Consider the following 21982-nt stretch of genomic DNA (forward strand, 5'->3'; position numbering starts at 1 on the left):
AGGTTTGATCGAATATATTTTGGATCACTGAACGATTTATTTCAGATCGAGGTACAATTTGGAATATATATAATATAAAGTGGTAAAAACTGAAATTATACAAATCTTAAATGTTGTACATAATCGAATTTTTAAATAATTGAATATTTGCTAAAAGTTGTATATATATGTTTAAAGGATGTTTGTTAATCCCTCCGTTCTTTTTTGATCTTCCACATTATTATAATGGGTAGTTTCAAAAGTTCTTCCATTTTAGAATACTTTCTATTTTTCAAAAGTTTTTATCCCACTTTTACCCTTTAAAACCCCCCTTTTCTTTTAATGTACCCCTTTCTTTTATTTATAATTATTTTCTCTCTCATACTTTCAATACAATCATTACTTCACACTGCTATTTAATTAAAATAATACTCACTACAACCTTATACTTCCAATACAATAATTACTTCACACTACTATTTAATTAAAATAATATCTACTACAACCCAAAAATTCTATCTTCCTTAATATGTGTGAAAAATCCAGAGTAAAAGATAAAAAAGAACGAAGGGAGTACAATTTAGAAGGAAGGGTGGGTCGAGAAGAGAACGAACAGTAAAAAAGAAAAAATTGATAAAAAGATGAAAATAATGCTAAATGGAAGTATTACTCTTATGTTGTGCCCTGGATTTCCGACTCTTTCTAATCCTATTCCTCTTACCATAATAAAATACCCACTTTATTCAATTGTTTTTTGTACCCTATTGTGTTTCGTCAATCCACCTGAGTGTTTGATTCTTTACCAATTTTAGGCTATTCTATCATCGATCTGTAATACCCAGAAGTTTGTTCCCTGAAATCTCTAAGAATTTTGACTATACAACACTCAATAAAACAAAGAAAAGACAGAAAACGCCGGAAAAAGTGCACTTTTCAGTAGCAAAATAAAGATGATGGGATGATCTGGTGTTGAGAAAAGCTTCGAAAGTGGGAAATGGCGAGGATAGAATGGGGGACTCAAGCAAGAGCTAAATGGGGTTGTTCTTATAAAAAGACAACTCTTATTGTTTGCTCAATCAATATTGTTATTGCTCTCTTTGTTCTTCGTTGTCTTTACACTTCTGTATATGTCTACTCCAATAACAACTCTTCACAAGACAGTAAGTCCATTAAATTTCGTTAATTTAGCTTACTGTTTCTGGGTTGTTTTGCTTTCTTGTAATCTTAATCTTAATCTTATTCTTGTTCATACTTGATTTTTGTGGGTTTTATGTTGATTTGATTCTGTATTTTTAAGCTTAGTGGATGTTGATTGATGGGTTGTTTGTAATCAGATGTTAAATACACCCCAGATCAGTTAAGAAAAATGGAGGAATCGATTCGAAGTAGGAAAGCATCAGAACCTAAACAGCTAGTCAAAGTGGTAAGATGATTCCCAACTTTCCATTTTTAATTTGGTTGATTTGGTGATTGAGAAATAGTAGTGTTCAGGGGCAAATGATTCGATTGCGAATCGAAAAAGTGAATTATAGTCGTTTTTAGGCTATTTTTGAACCATTTTGAGCGAACAGCGAATTCAAAATGAACTAACTAGCGAATTATGTTTCATTGGTAGTGTTTGATTTTGCTCAATTTTTGTCAATTTATGGTCTTTATTATTAGGCTTCTAATTGATGCTTGATTCTAGTTGAAAAGTTTCACTTTTATATAAACCTTTCACTGTTAATTGTCATCTGATAATTCCATAAAGTAAACTGGGATATTGGTGTGGGACTAATGCCTTATCTTTTAAAAAATTTGGTGTATGAAGGTAGAAAATTTTACAGCAGAATTAGCTGAAAAGAAGAGGACTGTGAATTTACCCTTACATTTGAAGCAAATAATTAGAGTTGAAATCTTGCAACGGCTCAAAACATTACCTGCAAATACAAATGCGACTGAGCAACAAGGTTGGTGTAGATTATCTTTGTTTGTCTGCATCATTCTCTTCTTAACCGTTGGTGTTTCATTGTGTATTCTATGTAGGAAATGTCTTTGCTGAGAATTGAATGCATAATTGCTTGAAAATTGTGACTATGTGAAGAAAGTGTTGGTACGATTTGTTGCATGTTCCGTTTTGTAATGTGTTGGACCAACTAGCACTAGAGAGAGCTTGCACTTATGTGCTTGACAATAGATTGGAGTCTTTACTTACGTTATTTTATGCGTTGCCATCCCGACAGATTTTTGGCCCTTTCTTTTTTTCTCAATATCTTTTAGATGAGTTCAAAAATTTTGATTGACCAACAGTCATCACTCATCACTTCATAAGACAAACACATGTATTGGGGAGCTTGTGCATAACTGCATGTCTTTTTGCCTTCAACAAGCTATTTCTTCGACTCTGAGCGTCTAAGGCTTATTTTTTCTTCTTTATTGTTTTGTGCTTCACTCGTTAAGCATTGTTTAGTAGTAGTTCATGTATGTATATAGTGAATTAGGATTTGATCCTGTGGCATTGGGTTTTTTAGACCCATATTTCTGAACTGAATAAAATTTGCATACATTAATGGCTTAATGCTGATATTCGTAGTTTTTAACTTTTTATTTAGCAATTGTAACTGAGTAATATTGCATACGTTAATGCTTATTTTCACTTCATGTATACTATTAAGGTGATATACAATAACGTTTATTATTTGAGCCTTTGAGGAATAACAACATTTCTGTATGCTTTAGTGATTTCTGAATTATAAGTACTCCCTCAGTTGCAAGTTTTCGGAGTTGCAACCATGGAATTAAAGTGACACCATGACATTTTAATGGTTGCCTGTTCATTTTGGACTTGCCTTGCTTGAAATGTTGTGTTACATGTGATTCAAAATGCTGTGATGTTTGTTGTTTTCATAGTTTTAAGAGACACTAGGCGCACCGAGGCACAAAAGGTCATTTTTTTGAGGCGCAAGGCGAATGCTCGGGCTTTTTGTATGCGAGGCTCACATTTTTGCTAAAAAGCTTCAAAATCAATTTTAAAACATATTTAATACTTCAAACAAGATGAAATTCGTATTATAATAACATATAAGTAAGATATTCACTAATTTAGCACATTAAGTCATACGATAACCGATAAGTTGATAACATAGTGTTGAGTTAACAAAAGAAATAAAAACTAAACAAAGATAAAGGTAAAGAAAGCAAACAATGGTTCTTAATGCTTGAAATGTTTTGTTTAGCAAAGCCACAAACAGCTGCACAGGTAGATAGAAAAATTAACAAAGCCACAGAAAAATCAGCAATGGTAGAAAGCAAAGCAGAGAAAAGATTTAAAAAATACAGCAGCAAAGGAGAAGAAAACATAAGAAAGGAGAAGAAACAAAAGAAAACAGAAGAAAGGTAAAGAAAAGAGAAGAAAGGAGAAGAAAATAGAAGTTACCTAGCAGTCGGCGGTCAACGACAGGATACGGCAGACAGCGGACAATTGGTGATCTGGTGAACAGCAAGAGAGGATGCTTGGAGTTGGAGCAGTCGAGCAGCAGCAATTAGGGTTTGTATGATGATTGCCTTTAAAAATATTAATCCTTAAAGTTACTTTTATTTAAAAAAAGAAAAACAAGAGACGTGACCCGAGAAAAAGGCGCGCTTCTGCTGTGCCTCTTGTTCCACACTGCGCCTAGAGTCAAGGAGGCGTTTTGGAGGTTTCCTTGGTGCACTTCGTGTCTAGGTGCGCCTCGGGCACGCTTTTTCAAAGAAAGGTTGTTTTACCTTTTCAAACATTAAAATCCATAATTTTAAGACCGATCTAATGCCTTGAAACTCGTATTGTCATATTCAATTAAAATCTAAAATTGTTTTCTCAAGATCATAGATTGTATTGGTAACAACAATATCAACATAGCATCTGCAATTAAGCTACCCCTAAAGACCAATAATTTATTCATCACAGTATCTGCATCTAAGCTACCCCTATCATGTTGTGATGTATGTTGTTTTACCATATCAGCCATCATATTTCATATGCTCATTCATCGTAGCATACACATTTACATTGCGCCTATCTTTCTATTTTGAGCTTTTTAGAGGCTTAAATTTCGGACCCATATGATAACACTAGTTTATTGTTGCCATTAACCTTAGAAGAACCCCTTGATCACATAAAATCTTACTTGCACCTCTCCATTTCAACGAACCACATTACAAGATTGACTTTTGATACTTGAAACATTCAATTGTAGTACCATGTCCCAAAACATTCACACGGTTATAGTACCTTATCCCTCTTGATACTTCGACTTTGTCTATAGTTCTTTGATTCCATCTTTAGCCTCATAGCGGTGACGCTTTCTTGAGTTTCATTCGCTAATACAATATTATATCATCGACAAACAACATAAACCACGACACTTCATCCTGAATCAAGTGTGTTATCTTGTCTAAGATGGCTGCAAATTAGAATAGGATTCAAAACCTTGATATCATTGTTGCTCCTCTTAAATAACTAATTTTTTTTTTTTATTTTCTAGTTCATATCTTTAACTATCTCGTTATATTTATGAGGAATACTTGTTTGTAATAACCACCAAAGTCTCTCGGTATCTTGTCTTCTCTCGTTATTTAATCATATGAAGTCAATGAAAACCATGTGTATATCTTTTATCCTTACACCGTAATACTACATTAATTGCTCTATCATATGATTTGTTTTCATGGTAGGTCTTCTCAAAATGAATCCAAATTGCTTCTTTTAAATGCTAATACATCTTCTTAAGAGATTTTCAATCAATCTTTCCTACAACTTCATGTTGTGGCTCATTAAAAATCTTTATTGATAGTTGAGCAATCTTGCACATCTCTTTTTTTTCTTGTAGATGGATATTAGTGTGTTTTTTCACTAATGCTTAGACTATCCTTCAAATCTTGTTGAATATGTTCGTTGACAAGTTTACGCCACATTTCCAAGCCTAAATGGGTTTACCGTCTGGACCCACTACTTTTTTTTTAATTTCATCTTCTTTGATATCAAGCTGTAAATTCATAAGGCAATGGATGTGAAGCATGTTGTAACTTTTGTTCGTATCTCATGATTCACTAATCTCCTTGCGAATTGCTAATCAAAAACAAATTATAGTATTTTTTTGGGCTTTATTTTGGTCATTTTGAACGCATCGTGAATTTAAATATCCAAAGAACTATTGAATTATATTACCACTCTACAATTTTGTTATTTTTGCGCTTGTTAATGCAATTGTGCCCACCCCCAAAATTTGTTTCTATGGTTGTTACACTTTGACATTTGCATTGAATGTTTATGATTCTTTATTTTTACTATTAGGAAAGGGAAAATTATTATTAGTTTATTTGTAAAGTAATACTGAATTTATCTAGGTCTTGGTTCCCAAAATATAAAAGTTTCGAAATTATTGCTTACATATTAATACAATAATAATGCTAAAATCTTAATCCCAACAATAGCCTACATATTAGTATAGTAGCAATATTTGAATTGATGATAGCACCAAAATTCCTTCTACACACTCGAGATTTCTCTTGCTTCCCCTCACTCCTCGCTCTCAAACTGACAACCACCAATTAAAGGGATGTAAGCTACTAAGCTTTACGTTTTTTTTTTAGTGCATCACAGATAAAATTTTTTCTTGTCCAAGGTCGGTGCAGCTAAAGGGATACATAGTGGACTAAAATCACGGCGACCCTTATTGATTGTGATATAGCATATGCTCATTGCCTTTTGGGATCAAAATTCAAGGGTGTAGTAATGGAAATAGCATTTTAGCCATGGTAGCAATGTAATTTTATACATCACATTCACATACCCTCTTTATTAAGTAGCAGGAGTATCTTTAGTGATACTGGGTAGTGTTAATTTTGATTGAATTTTCTCTGAAGATGTCTCGAAAAGTCAATGATCCTAGTTGATAGGCTGTTTCTTGAAACCTATTACCATCATATTGCCATGGTTATCTATCTGAGCTTTCTTTATTGTGCTTTGGAGTCTTTCATGAGAACTCTCATTTTTTCACGGCTCATGCTACATTGGTTTCTTAAAGAAAGCTGTCTTTCGGTGCAATTCATTGGTCCTAGTAAACATAAGAAAGGTTCTTTCCCGATGTCTGAAACCAGAAAAAATTGATTTTCTGTTTTATACCCTTTGAATGCGTAAGTCTTATAAAGCTTGCTTCATCATTGAGGATTGTTGAGTTCATTTCTATTGTTTTTTATGGTCTGTACAGCTTTTGATCATCAAATGTGATTAATAAGATCAAATGAATATGCAGTCAGATTTCCTCAACTTGTCCTTGCTTTCTGTTTAATTTTTTTGGTGTGCATTATTATTTGTAGGATACTTTCCCTCTTGATCCAGCTTTTATGAATTTTAGGATGGAAAATTGGCAATCCTTGTTGCATTTATGATGCTAATATCTCTAATATGCCTTTCTCGTTTTTTCTGACTACAGAAGCAGTTGAAAGCTGGCGAAAAACAAAACTGCATGAAGCAAAACGTCTTATGCTTGGGGATAAGAACTTAACCTTGGAAATTTCACTTGATGATGCTGGTAGGATCCCGTTTTCTGAGCATGCATTCTGATCCTCGTGTTATTCACAGTTGCTAATACTTCGTTGACTTTTACATTTTTTCGTTGTTTTTGCAATTACTTTGATTATACTTCTTTTTTAATTATGTTCATTGTAGCATTGCTCATTGAAGTAATGGAATCAAAATGGTCTTTGCTTATGGAAATCATTGGGCTTTGGATACCATCTGTAATCATCCACAAGGAGCATGATGATAAGCCTTTAGGCCTAGATGCACTTGGTAAGTGATCAATCTGACACACCCTTGAACTGATTCTAGCTTTTCTTTTATTTTCTTGTATATTTGATGCTTATTTTTGTGTCATTTTGGTGCCGTTATCACTGAGTCCTTTTATTATGTATCCAGAAGAAGACCCTTTACCAGGAAGGCCAGTTCCTCACGAGTGTCACGCCGAGCTTCATACAGATTATGGTGGGGCTGCAGTTAGATGGGGTCTAACTCATCACAAAGAGAGTGCAGCGGATTGTTGCCAAGCTTGCTTGGATCAGGCAAGACGCGCCAAGCCTGGTGATATGAGATGCAATATATGGGTTTATTGCCCATCGGAAACAGGATGTTATTCTCCAGACATTTATGAACATAAGCATCAAGAGTGTTGGCTTAAATATGTAAGTGTTTTTTGCATCGTTAACTTATTAATGGCTATGCTTAAACAAGACGCTTCAAACTTTCAAATGGCAACTTTCCAACCTGACATGATATTTGGTTCATTGATGTACAGGAAGTGCACACATCATGTGCACTTCCAAATCGTTAAAACTTAAAATCATCATGACATGTGCACTTCTTATTTATGTGAATTTACCGAGATGGTTGCCATTAAAGGTCAATTGGAAACAATCTCTTTGTTATTATAAGAGAAAGGTTGTGTACATCTAGCCCTTCACCACCTAGGTCGAAGCCATTTAATGGCATTGGTGTTGATGTCGATAAAACTGGGCTTTGAATGATTCGTTTTCTCATAGTTTCAAAATTACTTGCTTTACTGTCCATTTGCTTATACTTACAAGACGACCTCTTCAAATTGTGCTATTTATCCCATATATCTAACGCGTCTCTCGGAGAGACCGTTTCTCACAACAATGTTCAAACAAAACTACTACCCAGCACTTTGCAGGGAGATAGGTGAAAAATAGTGGGTTGGGCACATGTAGAATAAAATAGTACGAGTTTGTATTGGTAGTATGAGAGAAAAGGGTTGATGTCGATTGTGATGTGGAGAGAAATTTTAGTCAGGAAATCGAGACTGGAATACACATTGCAAGGGAATTTTTTTTCCGACTCATTTTTTTTAAAGGTGGAATGGATCAAAATGACTACTTGGTTCGCACTTAGCGGGTTTATTATTATTTGGGGATGGAAATCTTTTTTAAAAGGCGTCTCACATTATTCATGGTTTCGCCATGAAGTTGCGAAAAGCGCTCAGGTCTTAAGAATCCATTTTAGATATATATATATAAGGAGCATGCTTAAGGCTGGTTCTATTATTTCAACCATCTTAAAGCTACCCTATTTTTGTTTCTTTACACGACTTCAATTGTTTTGCAGTCACAACAGCCCAAGTTAAATTTCAAGGACAAGTATTCCGAATCATATCGAGCCTCTCACCCGGGTGCACCTTTGGTTGTCCCGTGGGTTTCTGGAGTCGTGACAGTCTAAGATCGGAGGCTGCATTTTAATCAGAATATAGAGCATCCAATGCTGATCTGCTGAAAATTTAGCTTCCATCATTGGTTTGAACGAGAAACTTGGAATGAACAAGAGTATCCGGGCTGTTTGTTCAATAGTTTGCAAGTTGCCTTTTGTCAACACGTAGGACGTAGCTTAATGGTTTACGGTGCTGGTTTGCTGAATTTAAGGCATGGCAGCCATCCAAGAGGGGCGGGGTGTTCAATTTAACTTCATATTGTTCATTGTGAATGATTTGCAAGAAATATTTTTTTCACGATCTAATGGGGAGTTTTTGCATTTTGATTCCTTTCTTCATTTTGAATACATTTGTAAGAATATTATTTCATGATTTAACGGTTAATTTTTAGCACATTTTAGCAAAGAAATGCATTCTTGTATTTTCTAATTTCGATGAGACATGTATTTTAGCGTTTTAGATTTACGAAAATGAAATAAGCTTTTCTATACGCCATTGGATTTCAAGAAATTATTTGCGTCAAACAACCAAACTATGTCAAATTTTGCAATACTTGTAATTTAATGATAATTTATTAATCTGAAAAATTTGCAAAATGAACTAAAATGTAAATTAAAGAAATTACTTTGATTATTATCATTTACTTTTTTTTATTTTTGAGGTTGAGGTCATTCATTAACAATGACTTTTTAACAAAGACAAAAGTTATTGGTTACTTTTTTAATCCACTAAAAATTGTTACATTTTTCTTTTTAGTTTGTTCAATTTACTTTGTAATTTTCTCTTATAAAAATATCCATCATTTTTTTATTCTCGTCTATATATTTTAATTCCCGTTTAATGTCATCTACAGGACCACGCCATTCAAATAGTTCCAACATTTTTTAATATTTGTTCAACATATAATTGTAATAATTACTTGGAGATTACCAGCAAAGTCCTTATATTTACGCGGGAAGAAATGAAACTTAGTTAACGTTCAAAATCATTCTTCTGGGAGTCACTACCAATTCTCTTTGCATCAACTGAGTTAACCTAAAACTGCAGCCACCACAGCCCTGCCGCCGCCTTCTACTGCCGTCTGCCGCCTCCGGCTGTCTCCTCTGCCTGTCCTAGACCTTGCCACCAGCAGTGAGTTGCCTGTCCGGTGCCGGCTTCTGTGTCGCTGTCTGTCTCACAAAACAAAAACCCTAAAAATCAGAATTTTGATTTTTAAAGGTATTTTCACTCTTAATCTTAATCTTTATGTTATAAACTTATAATATTTCTTTATTGATATGAACCATTAATTTTCAAGTTCTCAAAGGCTTTATTCATCCAAATGCCTTTGATCGTATTGCGCTCAATCCGGATAAATCCTTTTGCGTTGATGTATGTGAAGGATAGCCTGGGAAAGCATAAAATGTTCGGAAAAGACTTTTTTTTTTGGTTTGTGAACATCACCTGTTTGTTAAAATGCTTGATACTTATTTGGTACGTGATTGTAAATTTGTTGGTTTCTAGGTACGTGCAAGTAGTCAAAGAGCATTGACCATCCAATCTAAAGGGCCTTATACTAATTTGTCCCACCCAATTTGCTATATTGTGGTTCGATGCGAGAGCTTGTTGATATAAATGTAGCAAATTGGGTGAGACTGAAGAGTATATGTTTGAGTGAGTTTATAACACTTATTCTTTAGTTTAATCACTTGTTTCTAAAGCCCAAAATTTTGAAAAAAATTTATAACAAATTGGGTCTAAAAATTAATTGGTATTTTTGCTCTGCCCTTGCATCATCTGATAATAAGCATAGTGTATGAAGATTTGTCCCTTTATACTCTGCTAGATGGGAGCCAGTAATGGCATTGGGTTTATAAAATGTAAAATGTAGAGTTCAAAACTTTAAACACAAACTTTGTACACCTATTTTGGGGGATATCTTACTTCTGAGGCTTTTTTTTTTTTGCTTAAAGTGGGTATGGACATCAATGATGTAGACGATGAAGAATTTGGATTCTCCAGGAATTACTTCCTGGCAAAAGAATCTGGCACTTCTGGGAAAAAATCAGGTAGCAAGCTTTTTGATATTGATCTTGTTTCCGAGGAGGTATTTCCCAAACTCTCTTAAATTACCAGTTGTCTGATTCAAATATGTTTTCCTGAGTGTATAATTATAAAGCCTGCTGCTGGTTTATGCATATTTATAGGAACTTAGGGCAGCAGTTCAGGATCTCGAACCAAAACATGAGAAAGAAGTTGAGGCTCTGATGAATAGCTACAGAAGTTCATATCAGGAATGGGTATTTGAACTGAGGTATTTGTTTTTAAAAATGTATATTCTGAAAAATTACCTATATTTTTTTGTTGATCTTGTTTATGTATTGAATGTGATCCTAAAGATTAGAAGTTCACGATTTATGGGTTTATGGTAACTTGATAATTGAGGTCTTGCTACTTAAGAATGACTAAATGTTAACTTAACTGCATGTCATTCTTTCAAATAATGAATAAAAATCACTCTTCAGTGTTCAAGATAAACCTGTTCATAAAACTTTGATGTCACAGAGTAATAACAACACTGTTCTAGCCTCTAGGCATTTATCTCTTTCAAGCATGCGCTGCACCGCTAACATATCAACTTGCATTTCCTGTGAATGGATAAATTTTACGAATCAAAGGAAAGAAAAAATGCATACCAAAATAAAGGAAGTTGTAAATCACTTGTAGTTCTATCAATCTTAAGCGCAAGAAATTTTTCCTAAACTTAATCTATTGTTACCAAATCATCCCAAAAAAAATTACTTTTTTAATACCACTCTAGTTGATTGGCCCTCAAACCCTAGCAGGTGCATGACGCATTGGATGTAAGTGTGATGATGTCGTTTAGAAGCCAATTAGATTAAATTTAATATAATCAAGTAGGCTTCATTGTGATGGTAATTATCTGATTATCTCAAGTATGTGATATGAAGCATTAACTTGTACCAAAAGCACTTGTGGCTCAATGGATAGAGCATCTGCATGTGGAGCAAAAGATTTGGGGTTCGACCCCTACTGGGCGCAGGTATCAATTGGGGGTTTCTTGACTGCACGCATCTCTCTTTACTCCCTCCTTGCGATAACGGGTATGATTTGTCCGCATCTTTCAGGAAAAAGAAAAACCCCCCACCCAAAGAGCAATCTAGCAAGACTAGGTTTTAGCTTTACGTTCTTTCTACTGGTCTTACTTAACTAGAAGGACATAATCTTAGGCAGGTTTTCCTTTTTTTTTTTGTGATACTGTTAGAATTTTCTTCATAATAGCTTTAGATTTCACGTTACCATTTCAGGTGCGGGTTTGGCCTTCTGATGTATGGATTTGGATCAAAGAAAATGTTACTTGAAGATTTTGCTTCAACAGCTTTGAAAGAGTACTCGGTGCTTGTTGTCAATGGTTATCTTCCATCAGTAAATATTAAACAGGTAAAATACTTAGGTCCATCATGAAGTGCTATGAACCGATTAATTCACTAAAACAGTAAAATTGGAAGTGAAAGATTAAAAGGACAAAAAGAGAGACTATACTATAAAATTGATGATTAAAGGAAGATTACAAAATAACGAAAGATAGATCAAGCAATTTGAGAAGCTTGAGGTCTCCTGAAATGAGTATAAACTCACTCACAATTTTCTTAACAATATTCTTGATACTAATGAACCTCTAATTCCTCTTATTTATAAGAAAGCTACCACTTAAAACTAACTTATTCCCCAAGTTACTCCTAATATTGTAATTACCTAATTACCCCTTCGTAAACCATTATCCCCAAATATCAAGTCATAGCATAAAGTTCCTCTTAACGAAAAGTTTCTTCCATTTTGGTGTTCTTTTAAATGTTCCCTTGACAATAATATATGTATGTGCATTTTGGACCCCTTCATGGCCTTACAGATGTGAGCATGAGCTGTTTGCAATGGATCTGTACAGGTTCTTATTGCTGTGGCTGAACTTTTCTGGGATCAAATCGAAATCAAAAGGAAAACAACTGGAAGCTTGTCTAAGGTCGACCAACCATTCAATTCTAAATCCACAGAAGACATGTTTGCTTTTCTAGATGGATCACCATCAGAGGAACATGATTCTTTTGTGTGTGTTCTAATTCATAATATTGATGGAACTGGTTTACGGGATCCAGAGACCCAACAATTTCTGGCTCAAATGGCTTCTTGTTCTCATATTAGAATTGTGGCTTCAGTTGATCATGTGAACACATCTTTATGTAAGGTTCTATCCTTTCTTCTCTGAGTCCTGAGAATTCAGCAATATTTAAACTATCAACACTATTGATTGTTTGTTATTTTTTGGTTACATCTGCTTTAATTATTTTTGTTATTTTTTGAAAGTTGTTCTTTTTCCCTCCTGGTTGTAGAAACTTTGGTCTTCGCTTGTATCACAAGGTTACCTGTTGAATGCACAATCACACCATTGCTAATAGATTGGGAGATGAGAAGCAATTTTCTTACTCCCCAAAGTTTAACATTTTTCTTTGCTATTTAAGGCTTTTGCCTTTTCAAGTTTATTACCTTTTGCTCCACCATTGTTTGAAAAAACATGTCAAATATTCACATTTGCTCTTGTAACTTGCACATGTGCTGTTTTCTGTGCCGTCTGTTGGATTGAGGAAATTGCTTGCTTTTACACTTTTCAGTGCAGGAGTTGCTGCAAAACCTTTTATGAACCATAAATTTTAATAAATGGATGCAACTTTCTGCCTTATTATTATCATGCTAACTTGGATAGGGGAAGCATAGTAATTAGTGTATTTTGTTCCTTGATGTACTAATTTTGTGATCATTATTACTTGGGATGAGCAAAGACTTGGCATCTTTTTGTTTTTCTAATGGTGACAGTATGGGATAAAAAGATGGTCCACACACAATTTAACTGGTGCTACCACCACGTCCCAACGTTTGCACCTTACAAGGCCGAAACAATGTTCCATCCTTTGATTCTTGCACACAGTGGTAGTGGTCAAAATGCAAAAACAGCTGCTATAGTTCTACAAAGTTTGACTCCAAATGCCCAGAGTGTCTTCAAAGTTCTTGCTGAGTATCAAATGGCTCATCCTGATGATGAAGGCAAGTAACCTCTATTGTTCTCTTAATTTATTCGGTTCATAAGCATATATTTTCCTTCTCTGAAACATGAAAATTCTTCTTTCAGGGATGGTAGTCAACAATTTATACACCATTTGTCGAGAGCGCTTCCTTGTGAGTAGTCAGGTGACTCTGAACTCCCATCTAACGGAATTTAAAGATCACGAGTTAGTCAAGACACGAAAACATTCCGATGGCCAGGATTGCTTGTATATCCCCCTCACGAATGAAGCTATTGAGAAACTTTTGACCGAAATCAGTCAATAGATTCCTGCCATATATTTGGATATTACTTGTTGTAACATCAGCTTTCAACTGTGAAACTTAAAAGTGGAAATTAATCTGAAATGAGATATGAGGAGCTCTACTGCTGCTCTATTGCATCCGTTTTTGTTTTGAGAGCACAACTTATACTTAAGCTACTGTCGATTATCATGCAAGCACTCTGTCACTTTCTTGTTTGCCATTTCGACCTTGTGCCTATGTTTTCTGTCATTCTATATTTCTGTGGGATTCTCACTTGCTTTGCACTAACTTAGTTTGGATCTGAACTCGGAAATTCAGATATGGTTTAAGAGTTAAGAATAAACATATCACAGTGGGCACAAAAAACTTGCATCTTGATGTTGCTGGTGACAAACACTAATGCATTAACTTTGAAAGATTTCCTGGTCTGAAAACTCGATTTTTCATAAGTATGTTGCTGTTGTAGGGATCTGCTGGTGCCCCTTGTAATTGATATGTCTTCAGTTAAGTTCAATTAAGGTTTTACGCTTTAGTCATTTTGGGTCGAAACGTGAGACATCGTGCCTGTATTTGGGTATTTGTTTTGCCGTTCTGGTTGTATTGCCTTGCCTTTTTGATCAGTTTGTTCCCTTCTTTCAGAGGTTTGGAGTAGGGTTGGTTATGGGTTCAGGAATTTATTGGACGCGCCTAAAATCCGCCTTTTTTTAAGGGTATGGGTCTCTTTTTTTTTTGAGACTTATTGGGTCTAGGTCAGATCTAAATCTCATTTTTTTGTTAGGAGATCGGCAAATGAGTAAGACAAAGTTTAATTGGGAGATAAGTCCGAGTAGAAAATGAATAATGTTAAGATGTACGACGGAAAATGGTGTGATGTAGTGTTGAAAAGAGGAAATTTTAGAACAAATGGTGTAATAGTAGCATTAAAAGAGAAGGAATTTAGGAAAAATATTATTAATATCAAGATTAATTACATGCTATTCGCTGACGATATCGTGTTGGTCGCAAAAATTAAAGAGGAATTTAGTTAAATTGGATGAGTGGAGGAGAGTTCTAGAAGGTAAAGGGTTGTGTATTAGTCTTACGATGACCGAATATTTGCATTGCGAATTTAGTGGAACATCGCCGACTGGCGAGCCAGAGGTGTCCATTGGTGAAGATATTGTTACGAGTATGACAAAGTACAGGTATTTGGGATCGATCACTTAGAGCAATGAGAAGATTGACGGAGATGTCAATCATCGAATACATGCGAGTTGGCTCAGGTGGCAAGCAGCCACCGGGGTGCTATGTGATAGAAAGTTTCCAGGTAAGTTAAAGGGGAAATTTTATCGGGTGGCGATCAGACCTGCTTTGTTGTATGGGACAGAATGTTGGCCCGTAAAGAAAATTTTTGAACATAAGTTACAAAAATGCGTATGCTGAGATGGATGTGCGGGAACACTTTGATGGATCGAATTAAGAACCAAGAGTTTAGAGACAAACTAGGGGTTGCTCCTATTTTTGCAAAAATGCGTGAAAATAGATTGAGATGGTTTGAACATGTGTAGAGAAAGACTTTCGACGCCCCAGTAAGGAGGATAGAAAGCCTCATAGTAGAGGGTAAGAGGAGTCGAGGAAGATCAAGGAGAACTTGGGATAAGCAAATAAAAGTTGACCTGCATAAGTTACACTTCTCTGTGACCTGACCCGGAATAGGGCTAGTTGGAGGCGTCGTATCCATACTTTAAACTACTGATTTCCTCTTCACTCTTGGGCTAGTCGGTATTTTTGTTCTATGGCTTTTACTCATTCTATTATTATTATTATTGTTTTCTTTTATTGTTATTTTTCCTTTATTTTATTTATATTTGCATTGTATCTACCTACATTTTATGTCTAAGGGTCATGCTTGGGCGATACGATGCAAGCATGCAGGGTTACTTTCAGCCTCACCCGGCTCTAGACGTTGCGAAAACCTCTTTTATTCTTTCTCGAGTTGGGGGACTCTTTGGCCGCACTCTCCTTTATAGGTATGAGTTGCTGCCGTCCTTGTCCTCCCCAGATCGTAACCATAATTTTCTATGATCGAGATATACTAGATATTATGATGATGATTAATTACACATTTGCCTGAGCTATAATAACAATATTAATATTACAAGATCAACTATTCATTTGGTGACTAATAATAACAAATATCAAATGATTACAATAATGTCAAAACTTTTACACATTAAATAATAGGTAATTCTACTAATGAATAATAATAATAATAATAATAATAATAATAATAATAATAATAATAGTTATTATTATTATTATTATTATTATTATTATTATTATTTAACTCAAAAAAAATAATTAGTATTGTTATTGTTATTACGTTTGTTTTAACCACATAACAACATACATAGAAATGTTGATAATGTGAATGTTTCTATTTAGTACAACCAATGACTGTATTAGCTACAATTTTTACACATGACTACAAGAGATTTAGAATATACTCTCTTTATCTTTTAAGAAAATTTTGAGTATATTCATTTTAATTATCTTATTTTTTAACTTAATCTTTATTTCTACTAAATAAATTTAACTAAAAAAAGTATTGAGTGCATTTTGAGAGGGACGTAGATAGTAATAGTCAAAAGAAAAATCTGATATTACTAAAAATATAAATATTTAATAATAAATGAAAAGTTAATAAATTATTTAGATTCAATTATAAAAGATAAAAAATATATTAATAAAATTAAAAGAAAAATAATAAATTAGGCAAAATAAATGTGACAAATAAAAGTAAATCCAAATGAAAGATCTCAAATACCGATGAGGAGTACCAAAAACCAAACAAAGAACTGCACACCAAAAAAGTCTTCAATCGGAGAAAATCATGTCTGCGTGGGAGAGAAAGAAAGCCTACCAATTCCACTCTTCTCCCCTTCAAACCTTAAAGGAGTAATTTTCATGAACTCCAACTTTCATTAGAGCTATTTTGAACAAATTAGCAGGAATAATTAGTGGGTAATTTGCATTAATTAGAAAAATATGTGGGGTTTTGGTGGAAGATTTTATTGGGGGAGGAGAGAGATTGGTAGAAGAAGAAGAGACGGAATTGTGGTTTTATTCGCTTGGATGTCCAGTGAAGAGAGACATTTGAAGCATTACATCGATCTCTATGCTTCTTTGGGTTGGAATTCTCTTGTTTGCCACGCTCAATTCCTCAATTCGTAAGCTGTTATTTTTGAATTTTTATTCTATCTCCAGTTATTTTGATGATTCTAATGATTGTTTATTTTGGGAGCTGCTGCTTATAATTTTTGAGCTATGAGCTTTTGTTGAGCTCAAACTTTTAGTTACTCATTTCTTATGGCTGTTAATTGTTTAATTCAATGTTTGAAGTCTTAAATTATCATCAAAATTGTCTTTTTTGGGTGTTTTGGTAGAGTAGGTTATTGGGCAATTCAAGCTGATTTTAGAGCAAAAAGATGGTTGTCTAGTTCGGCTAGTGTTGTTGGTCCTTTATTCCGGAACTCTCTTAGCGCCAGGATATCCACAAAGACAGAAATCTCTTGTGCTTTTAAGTGTAGATTTTGACGCCATGATATTAGATTACTGAAAGGAGAGAGATTATTGAAAGAAATATGAGATTTGATAGAGAGAGTAAAGAGTTTTTTGTCAATCAATGATGAATTAACTTATTTAAGAAATAAATTTTTCTGCAAATTGTTTCTGTGATTTGTCCTAAGAGATCCCAAAATGATTTAAGGCCCTTGTTTTGGAACTTTTAGGCTTGTATCTAGATAACAAATTAAATGTCTTTTTTATAAAAACATCTTGCAAAACACATTCTCAGGGATTTGTATTGGCTTATGAGACTTCCTGTCCACAAACTTTCTGCATTTTTCTTATTGCTTTTTTCATACATGTTGTGGCTTTGCGTGATTTCCTTGGTCTTCTGCAGATTCTTTCCAGAGAAGGCGACGTTGTTGGCTCTGGACATTCTGGATGAGCTTATTAAGGTCAGTACATAGCTCCCCCCCCCCCCCCCCCCCAACACACACACACACACACCCCCCAAATAATTTGAGATTAAGGCTTGACATTGCTGTTTCTGTGTAGCATTTACCATAGAGTGTGGTGTCCAGTAAAATAGTTTTCGATCTAGTTCTCTGCTTCTTGACAAGGAAGCGGTTGCTAAATTTAATCATCTTTGAATTGATATATAGCCTATAACATTTAACTGTTTGTATTTGACAAAGTTGTTTAAACCCGTTTTATGAAAATTTATTCGATTTAAAGCTTGATGTTTTCGATAATACTAACTTGATTTTTGTGTTGTTTTGAAGGAATTGAAGATAAGTCCATGCCCGATTGTATTTGCTTCCTTTTCTGGCGGTCCGAAGGCTTGCATGTATAAAGTTTTACAGGTATTCATTTTATACTACTTTTTCTCATATGTGGTAAGTCGGGGTGATAATGAATCTATATAAGCCAAAGCTTGGGTAAGCTTAGATCGGCTGTGCATCAGATCAAAGCTTTCGCAACAATTAATGTTAAGCAAAACAATCAAATTTTCAATTCCAAGTTGGAAATACATTTTAAAGAGATACGACTTGAGAAAAATACCCATGATATTTTCACAAGATGAGCTTTTTCATCACTCGTCTTCATTCTTTATAAAATACCAAGGGAGAAGACAGACAAATATACCCTTCATTTGTAACGCAGTATACATTTTCTATCATCGTTCTTTACCACTACTGCAAAAGCAGTTCTGTTTTTCTTGCTACGAGCCTGTCTGCGATGAAATCAAAACTGATGGAAACAGCAAAAATGGTGGTTTGCTAAAGACAGTTGAATTAGGTTGAACTTCTCTTCCCATCATGGTAGGTTGATACATTCCATTGGTAAACGGCAAACTAGAATAGGGAAAAAAATATAGACAACAAGATCTTAAACAATGACATGGGCATGGCGTAGGGAGAGATTAGAAAAAATAGCAGGGAAAGAGCTAACTTCAGAAGAAGTGGTATTTTTAAAAATGTAGGGTTTTGAGCTTAATAATTATGTAATTGAAGTGGGAACAAGATCTTTTCAAAAAACATTTTTGATAAGAACAAAAGATTGTTTTGGCTATAAAATTTTCTTGCTGGGCAAATATAAGAAACTAGAAAATATGAGTGTATTCATGAAGTTTCAAGCTTGTTTGACTGTCTTGGGTCAAGCTTGTTTGAGAGCTGATTTTTAATTGAGCTAAGTCAAGTATCTCACAAATTACTCCGTTTCTTCTTTATCTTCGCTTTATGAAACATTTTACATTAGCGTCCACAACAACAACAATGCCAAATCATTAATGCTTATATGGGTTCAACTACGTGAACCAAACTAAATTTAATGTGAGAGATCGTTAGTATCGAAAGTTGTCCTTGCACTTGATTACTATTGCATCATCCACTAAATGGTGGAATTAAATGGCGTAGAGAAAGGAGGAACAAGCTAGCATAATAGAATATATGAAATATCATTACAAAGATCATAACTGGGGTGTTTGAAAGTTAAAAGTCATGGAACTCTCACCAGGTGTGTTTTTAAGTACATTAGCTCAATTTTTTACAAAGATGAATCAAGCTATTAAGCATGTGATTAAGTGAGATTGGCACAAATAAAAAGTTGCAATCGGAATACTATGCAAAAAGAAAGGGATAACGAAAATGCTTATGTAAAAATGTATGAGTGGACATATCCTAAAGAATAGAATTCGAAATGTGACATAAAAAAGTTTCTTATGTTACTTATAATGACAATGAGAGAAAATTTTTTATGACGTTTGGTAATGTGCAAAGAAGATTAAAAGATGCATTAGGAAAATGGAAATCAGGAACTTGGACGAATTTAGAAGAGGTAGGCCAAAGATGATCTGCATAATAAAAGTGAAGAATGACATGAAACATTGGATTTGCATCCTCGCAAGAACATATGACAATAGAATAAATAGAAAAGATAAAAAAAATATGTAGATGATCATTAGAATAGATTTCTTAGTTGTAAATTAGTAACAAAATAGCGCCGAATAATGTATATTTGTTAGCAACAATCCCGTAGTTATTTTGTGGTAGCGCTTGTCCTCTTTTAGTCTTGTTAGCTGGTGGATTTAGAATTTTGTTGGTTATCAGGTGGGTTAAGTTAATGATTTTTAAACAATGTTTTGCAGATAATCGAGGGCAAATGTGAGACGCATAAAAATCTTAACTATCAAGTAGTCAGAGATTGTGTTGCTGGCCACATTTATGATTCCAGTCCTGTGGATTTTACCAGTGACTTGGGTGCTCGTTTTGTTCTTCATCCTTCGGTTCTTAAAGTATCGAACCCACCGAGATTCGTCTCATGGATAGCAAACAGCATTGCATCTGGTTTGGATGGCCTTTTCCTGAGTAGGTTTGAATCACAACGAGCTGAGTACTGGCAGACTCTATACTCGTCAGTTGTATGTATCATCAGCTTTGTACAATTTGGATTTCTTTTGTGTTTGGTCTTTGTATGATACTTAATTTTTTTGCAGACCTTGGGAGCTCCATATCTCATCATGTGCTCGGAGGATGATGATCTTGCTCCTTGTGAAACTATTTGCAATTTTGCTCACCGGTTGCGGAAGCTTGGTGGTGATGTCAGACTTGTGAAATGGACCAGCTCACCCCATGTAGGTCTGTTTCTAAATTGAGACCTAACTGTAGATTTTTAGGCATTGGCCATCGTGATGGAATGTCGTAGTTGTGTTCAAAACAGGCCTGATGACCCGAAATTTAACCGACCTTGTAACCAAACCCAACCCGACTTCAAAAATGATTTACAATTATGTAAAAAACAATATGGACACAAAACCTGATTTTAAACTAATCCGAAACACCTAACCCGAATGAACACTTCTAAATGTCGTGGTTCATATTTGGCTAACAATAAATATTTTTGATTGCAGGTCACTACCGACATTATCCACTTGATTACAAGAGTGCTGTGTCTGAGCTACTCAGAAAGGCATCAGCCATTCATCAACAGAATATACAGCGGCTTAAAGTACGGAGAATTGGTTTTGAGTGTGCCCGCGATGAGATTTCTGAACCACTGGGTGATCTAAGAAAAGCTGCAGACGACCCAACTGACATTTTCAAGAGATTCTCAGGTGAGCTGGAACGCCATGTGAGTGTGGCGAAAAGTTCAGTGGAGTATCATGAAGATAGAGCTGTGGGGTCAGTCCAAGACGAGAAACCTGGCCTTGTCCGCCTGCCTAGCCCACCGAGGATCAATGCTAACGGAGTGCTTGGTCAAATGCTCTTTGATGTATGCGTCCCGAAGAACATAGAAGAATGGGATGCAGGAACGCTTAGCTCTTTGCGTCATTCTCCATTTCCTTCAACAAGGAGGCACTCGATGCACTTTAATCCAATGAAATGCATAAAACGTTCGAGGTTATGATTTCCATTTTGACATTCAGATGGTGATGAAAAATGTTTTCTTTTTTTGGCGAGATCAAATTCCTCTAACAAAATGCTCGACTGCGTTGCACGTTGCACGGCTAGAGTGACATTGGAAGCATAGGGCAAGTTATTCAGAAGGATCCTTTTCTGTGATTGAAGCCTCAGGCAGCCCTTTAGTTTGGTGTTTATATTACCCCTTTAAGAATGTATAGTGGTTTGAGATGTGCACGACCTTTAGTAATACTTGTGTAAAAAAACATCAATTAGCATTACTATATTATAGTTTCTGAATACTAATATATTATTGGATAGTTGGATTGTCAATTTATGTTTATGTAACTTAAGGGCCTATTTGGCCAATAACTAATAGCTAAAGTTGTTGGCAAACCAATTAGAAGTATTGGCTGATTAGCTAGTTGTTTAAGTTGATTGTCTAAGTCAACAGGTATTCGGTATAAATTATTGGTTGTTAGCTGTATTAAACATAAGTAAGTACAAAATCTAAAGTTAATAAAAAATTTACTCCTTGTAGCTTTATAGTTTTGCATTGAAAGCACTTTTTTAAGGTGTGTTATCAATCAAAAAGTTTATAGTCTATCTAAAAACCAATAAAAAAAAAAAAAAAAAAAAAAAAAAGCTTTTTAAAACGTTTCTGCCAATAAGGCCAAATCAAGACATCTTGTTCAAGTTAACAACTATCAGATCCTTTTTTTCAAGGTTACAATAGGAAAAAATATTAATAAAAAAAAGGAAATTTCATGTGACAATCTTATATTTTTTACTTTTTAACGTGGTAGAAAATAAACTTACGTCGTGATCATGGGCTTTTAACTTTTTCATGTGGTAAACAAAATGTTAAATTAAGTATTCTTTTCGATTGGATTGCAAAATATGTGGCTAATTAGGGTGATCACGACGTCTATTTTATAAAAAGTCCTTATGTTTGGA

The 21982-nt window shown here is 34.6% G+C and overlaps 3 protein-coding genes across 4 annotated transcripts; all 3 read left to right on the top strand.

Annotated features, from left to right (window-relative positions):
* The first annotated feature begins 602 nt into the window (after nucleotides 1-602).
* LOC130810030 (uncharacterized) lies at nucleotides 603-8648 on the top strand. Its single transcript, XM_057675948.1, has 7 exons — nucleotides 603-1139; nucleotides 1314-1402; nucleotides 1790-1928; nucleotides 6432-6530; nucleotides 6668-6790; nucleotides 6917-7179; nucleotides 8120-8648. Exons 1-7 carry the CDS (start codon nucleotides 974-976, stop codon nucleotides 8228-8230), a joined length of 990 nt encoding a protein of 329 aa, XP_057531931.1. The 5' UTR covers nucleotides 603-973; the 3' UTR covers nucleotides 8231-8648.
* Nucleotides 8649-8804: 156 nt separating this feature from the next.
* LOC130810029 (origin of replication complex subunit 2) lies at nucleotides 8805-13800 on the top strand. 2 transcript variants are annotated; one of them, XM_057675946.1, is made up of 7 exons: nucleotides 8805-9437; nucleotides 10172-10305; nucleotides 10406-10512; nucleotides 11528-11660; nucleotides 12166-12457; nucleotides 13089-13316; nucleotides 13402-13800. In XM_057675946.1, exons 2-7 carry the CDS (start codon nucleotides 10177-10179, stop codon nucleotides 13599-13601), a joined length of 1089 nt encoding a protein of 362 aa, XP_057531929.1. In that variant the 5' UTR covers nucleotides 8805-9437; nucleotides 10172-10176; the 3' UTR covers nucleotides 13602-13800. The 2 variants fall into 2 exon arrangements, with proteins under 2 accessions (XP_057531929.1, XP_057531930.1); XM_057675947.1 differs by lacking the exon at nucleotides 8805-9437 and adding an exon at nucleotides 11171-11323 and having other exon boundaries at nucleotides 10288-10305.
* A 2575-nt stretch (nucleotides 13801-16375) lies between these two features.
* On the top strand, nucleotides 16376-21569 carry LOC130810031 (uncharacterized). The gene is made up of 6 exons (XM_057675949.1): nucleotides 16376-16789; nucleotides 17524-17581; nucleotides 17909-17989; nucleotides 19774-20046; nucleotides 20122-20263; nucleotides 20536-21569. The coding sequence occupies exons 1-6, from the start codon at nucleotides 16608-16610 to the stop codon at nucleotides 21030-21032; spliced, it is 1233 nt and encodes a 410-aa protein (XP_057531932.1). The 5' UTR covers nucleotides 16376-16607; the 3' UTR covers nucleotides 21033-21569.
* Nucleotides 21570-21982: the final 413 nt, after the last annotated feature.

This window comes from Amaranthus tricolor, chromosome 4 (genome assembly GCF_026212465.1).
Source record: "Amaranthus tricolor cultivar Red isolate AtriRed21 chromosome 4, ASM2621246v1, whole genome shotgun sequence".
NCBI lineage: Eukaryota > Viridiplantae > Streptophyta > Magnoliopsida > Caryophyllales > Amaranthaceae > Amaranthus > Amaranthus tricolor.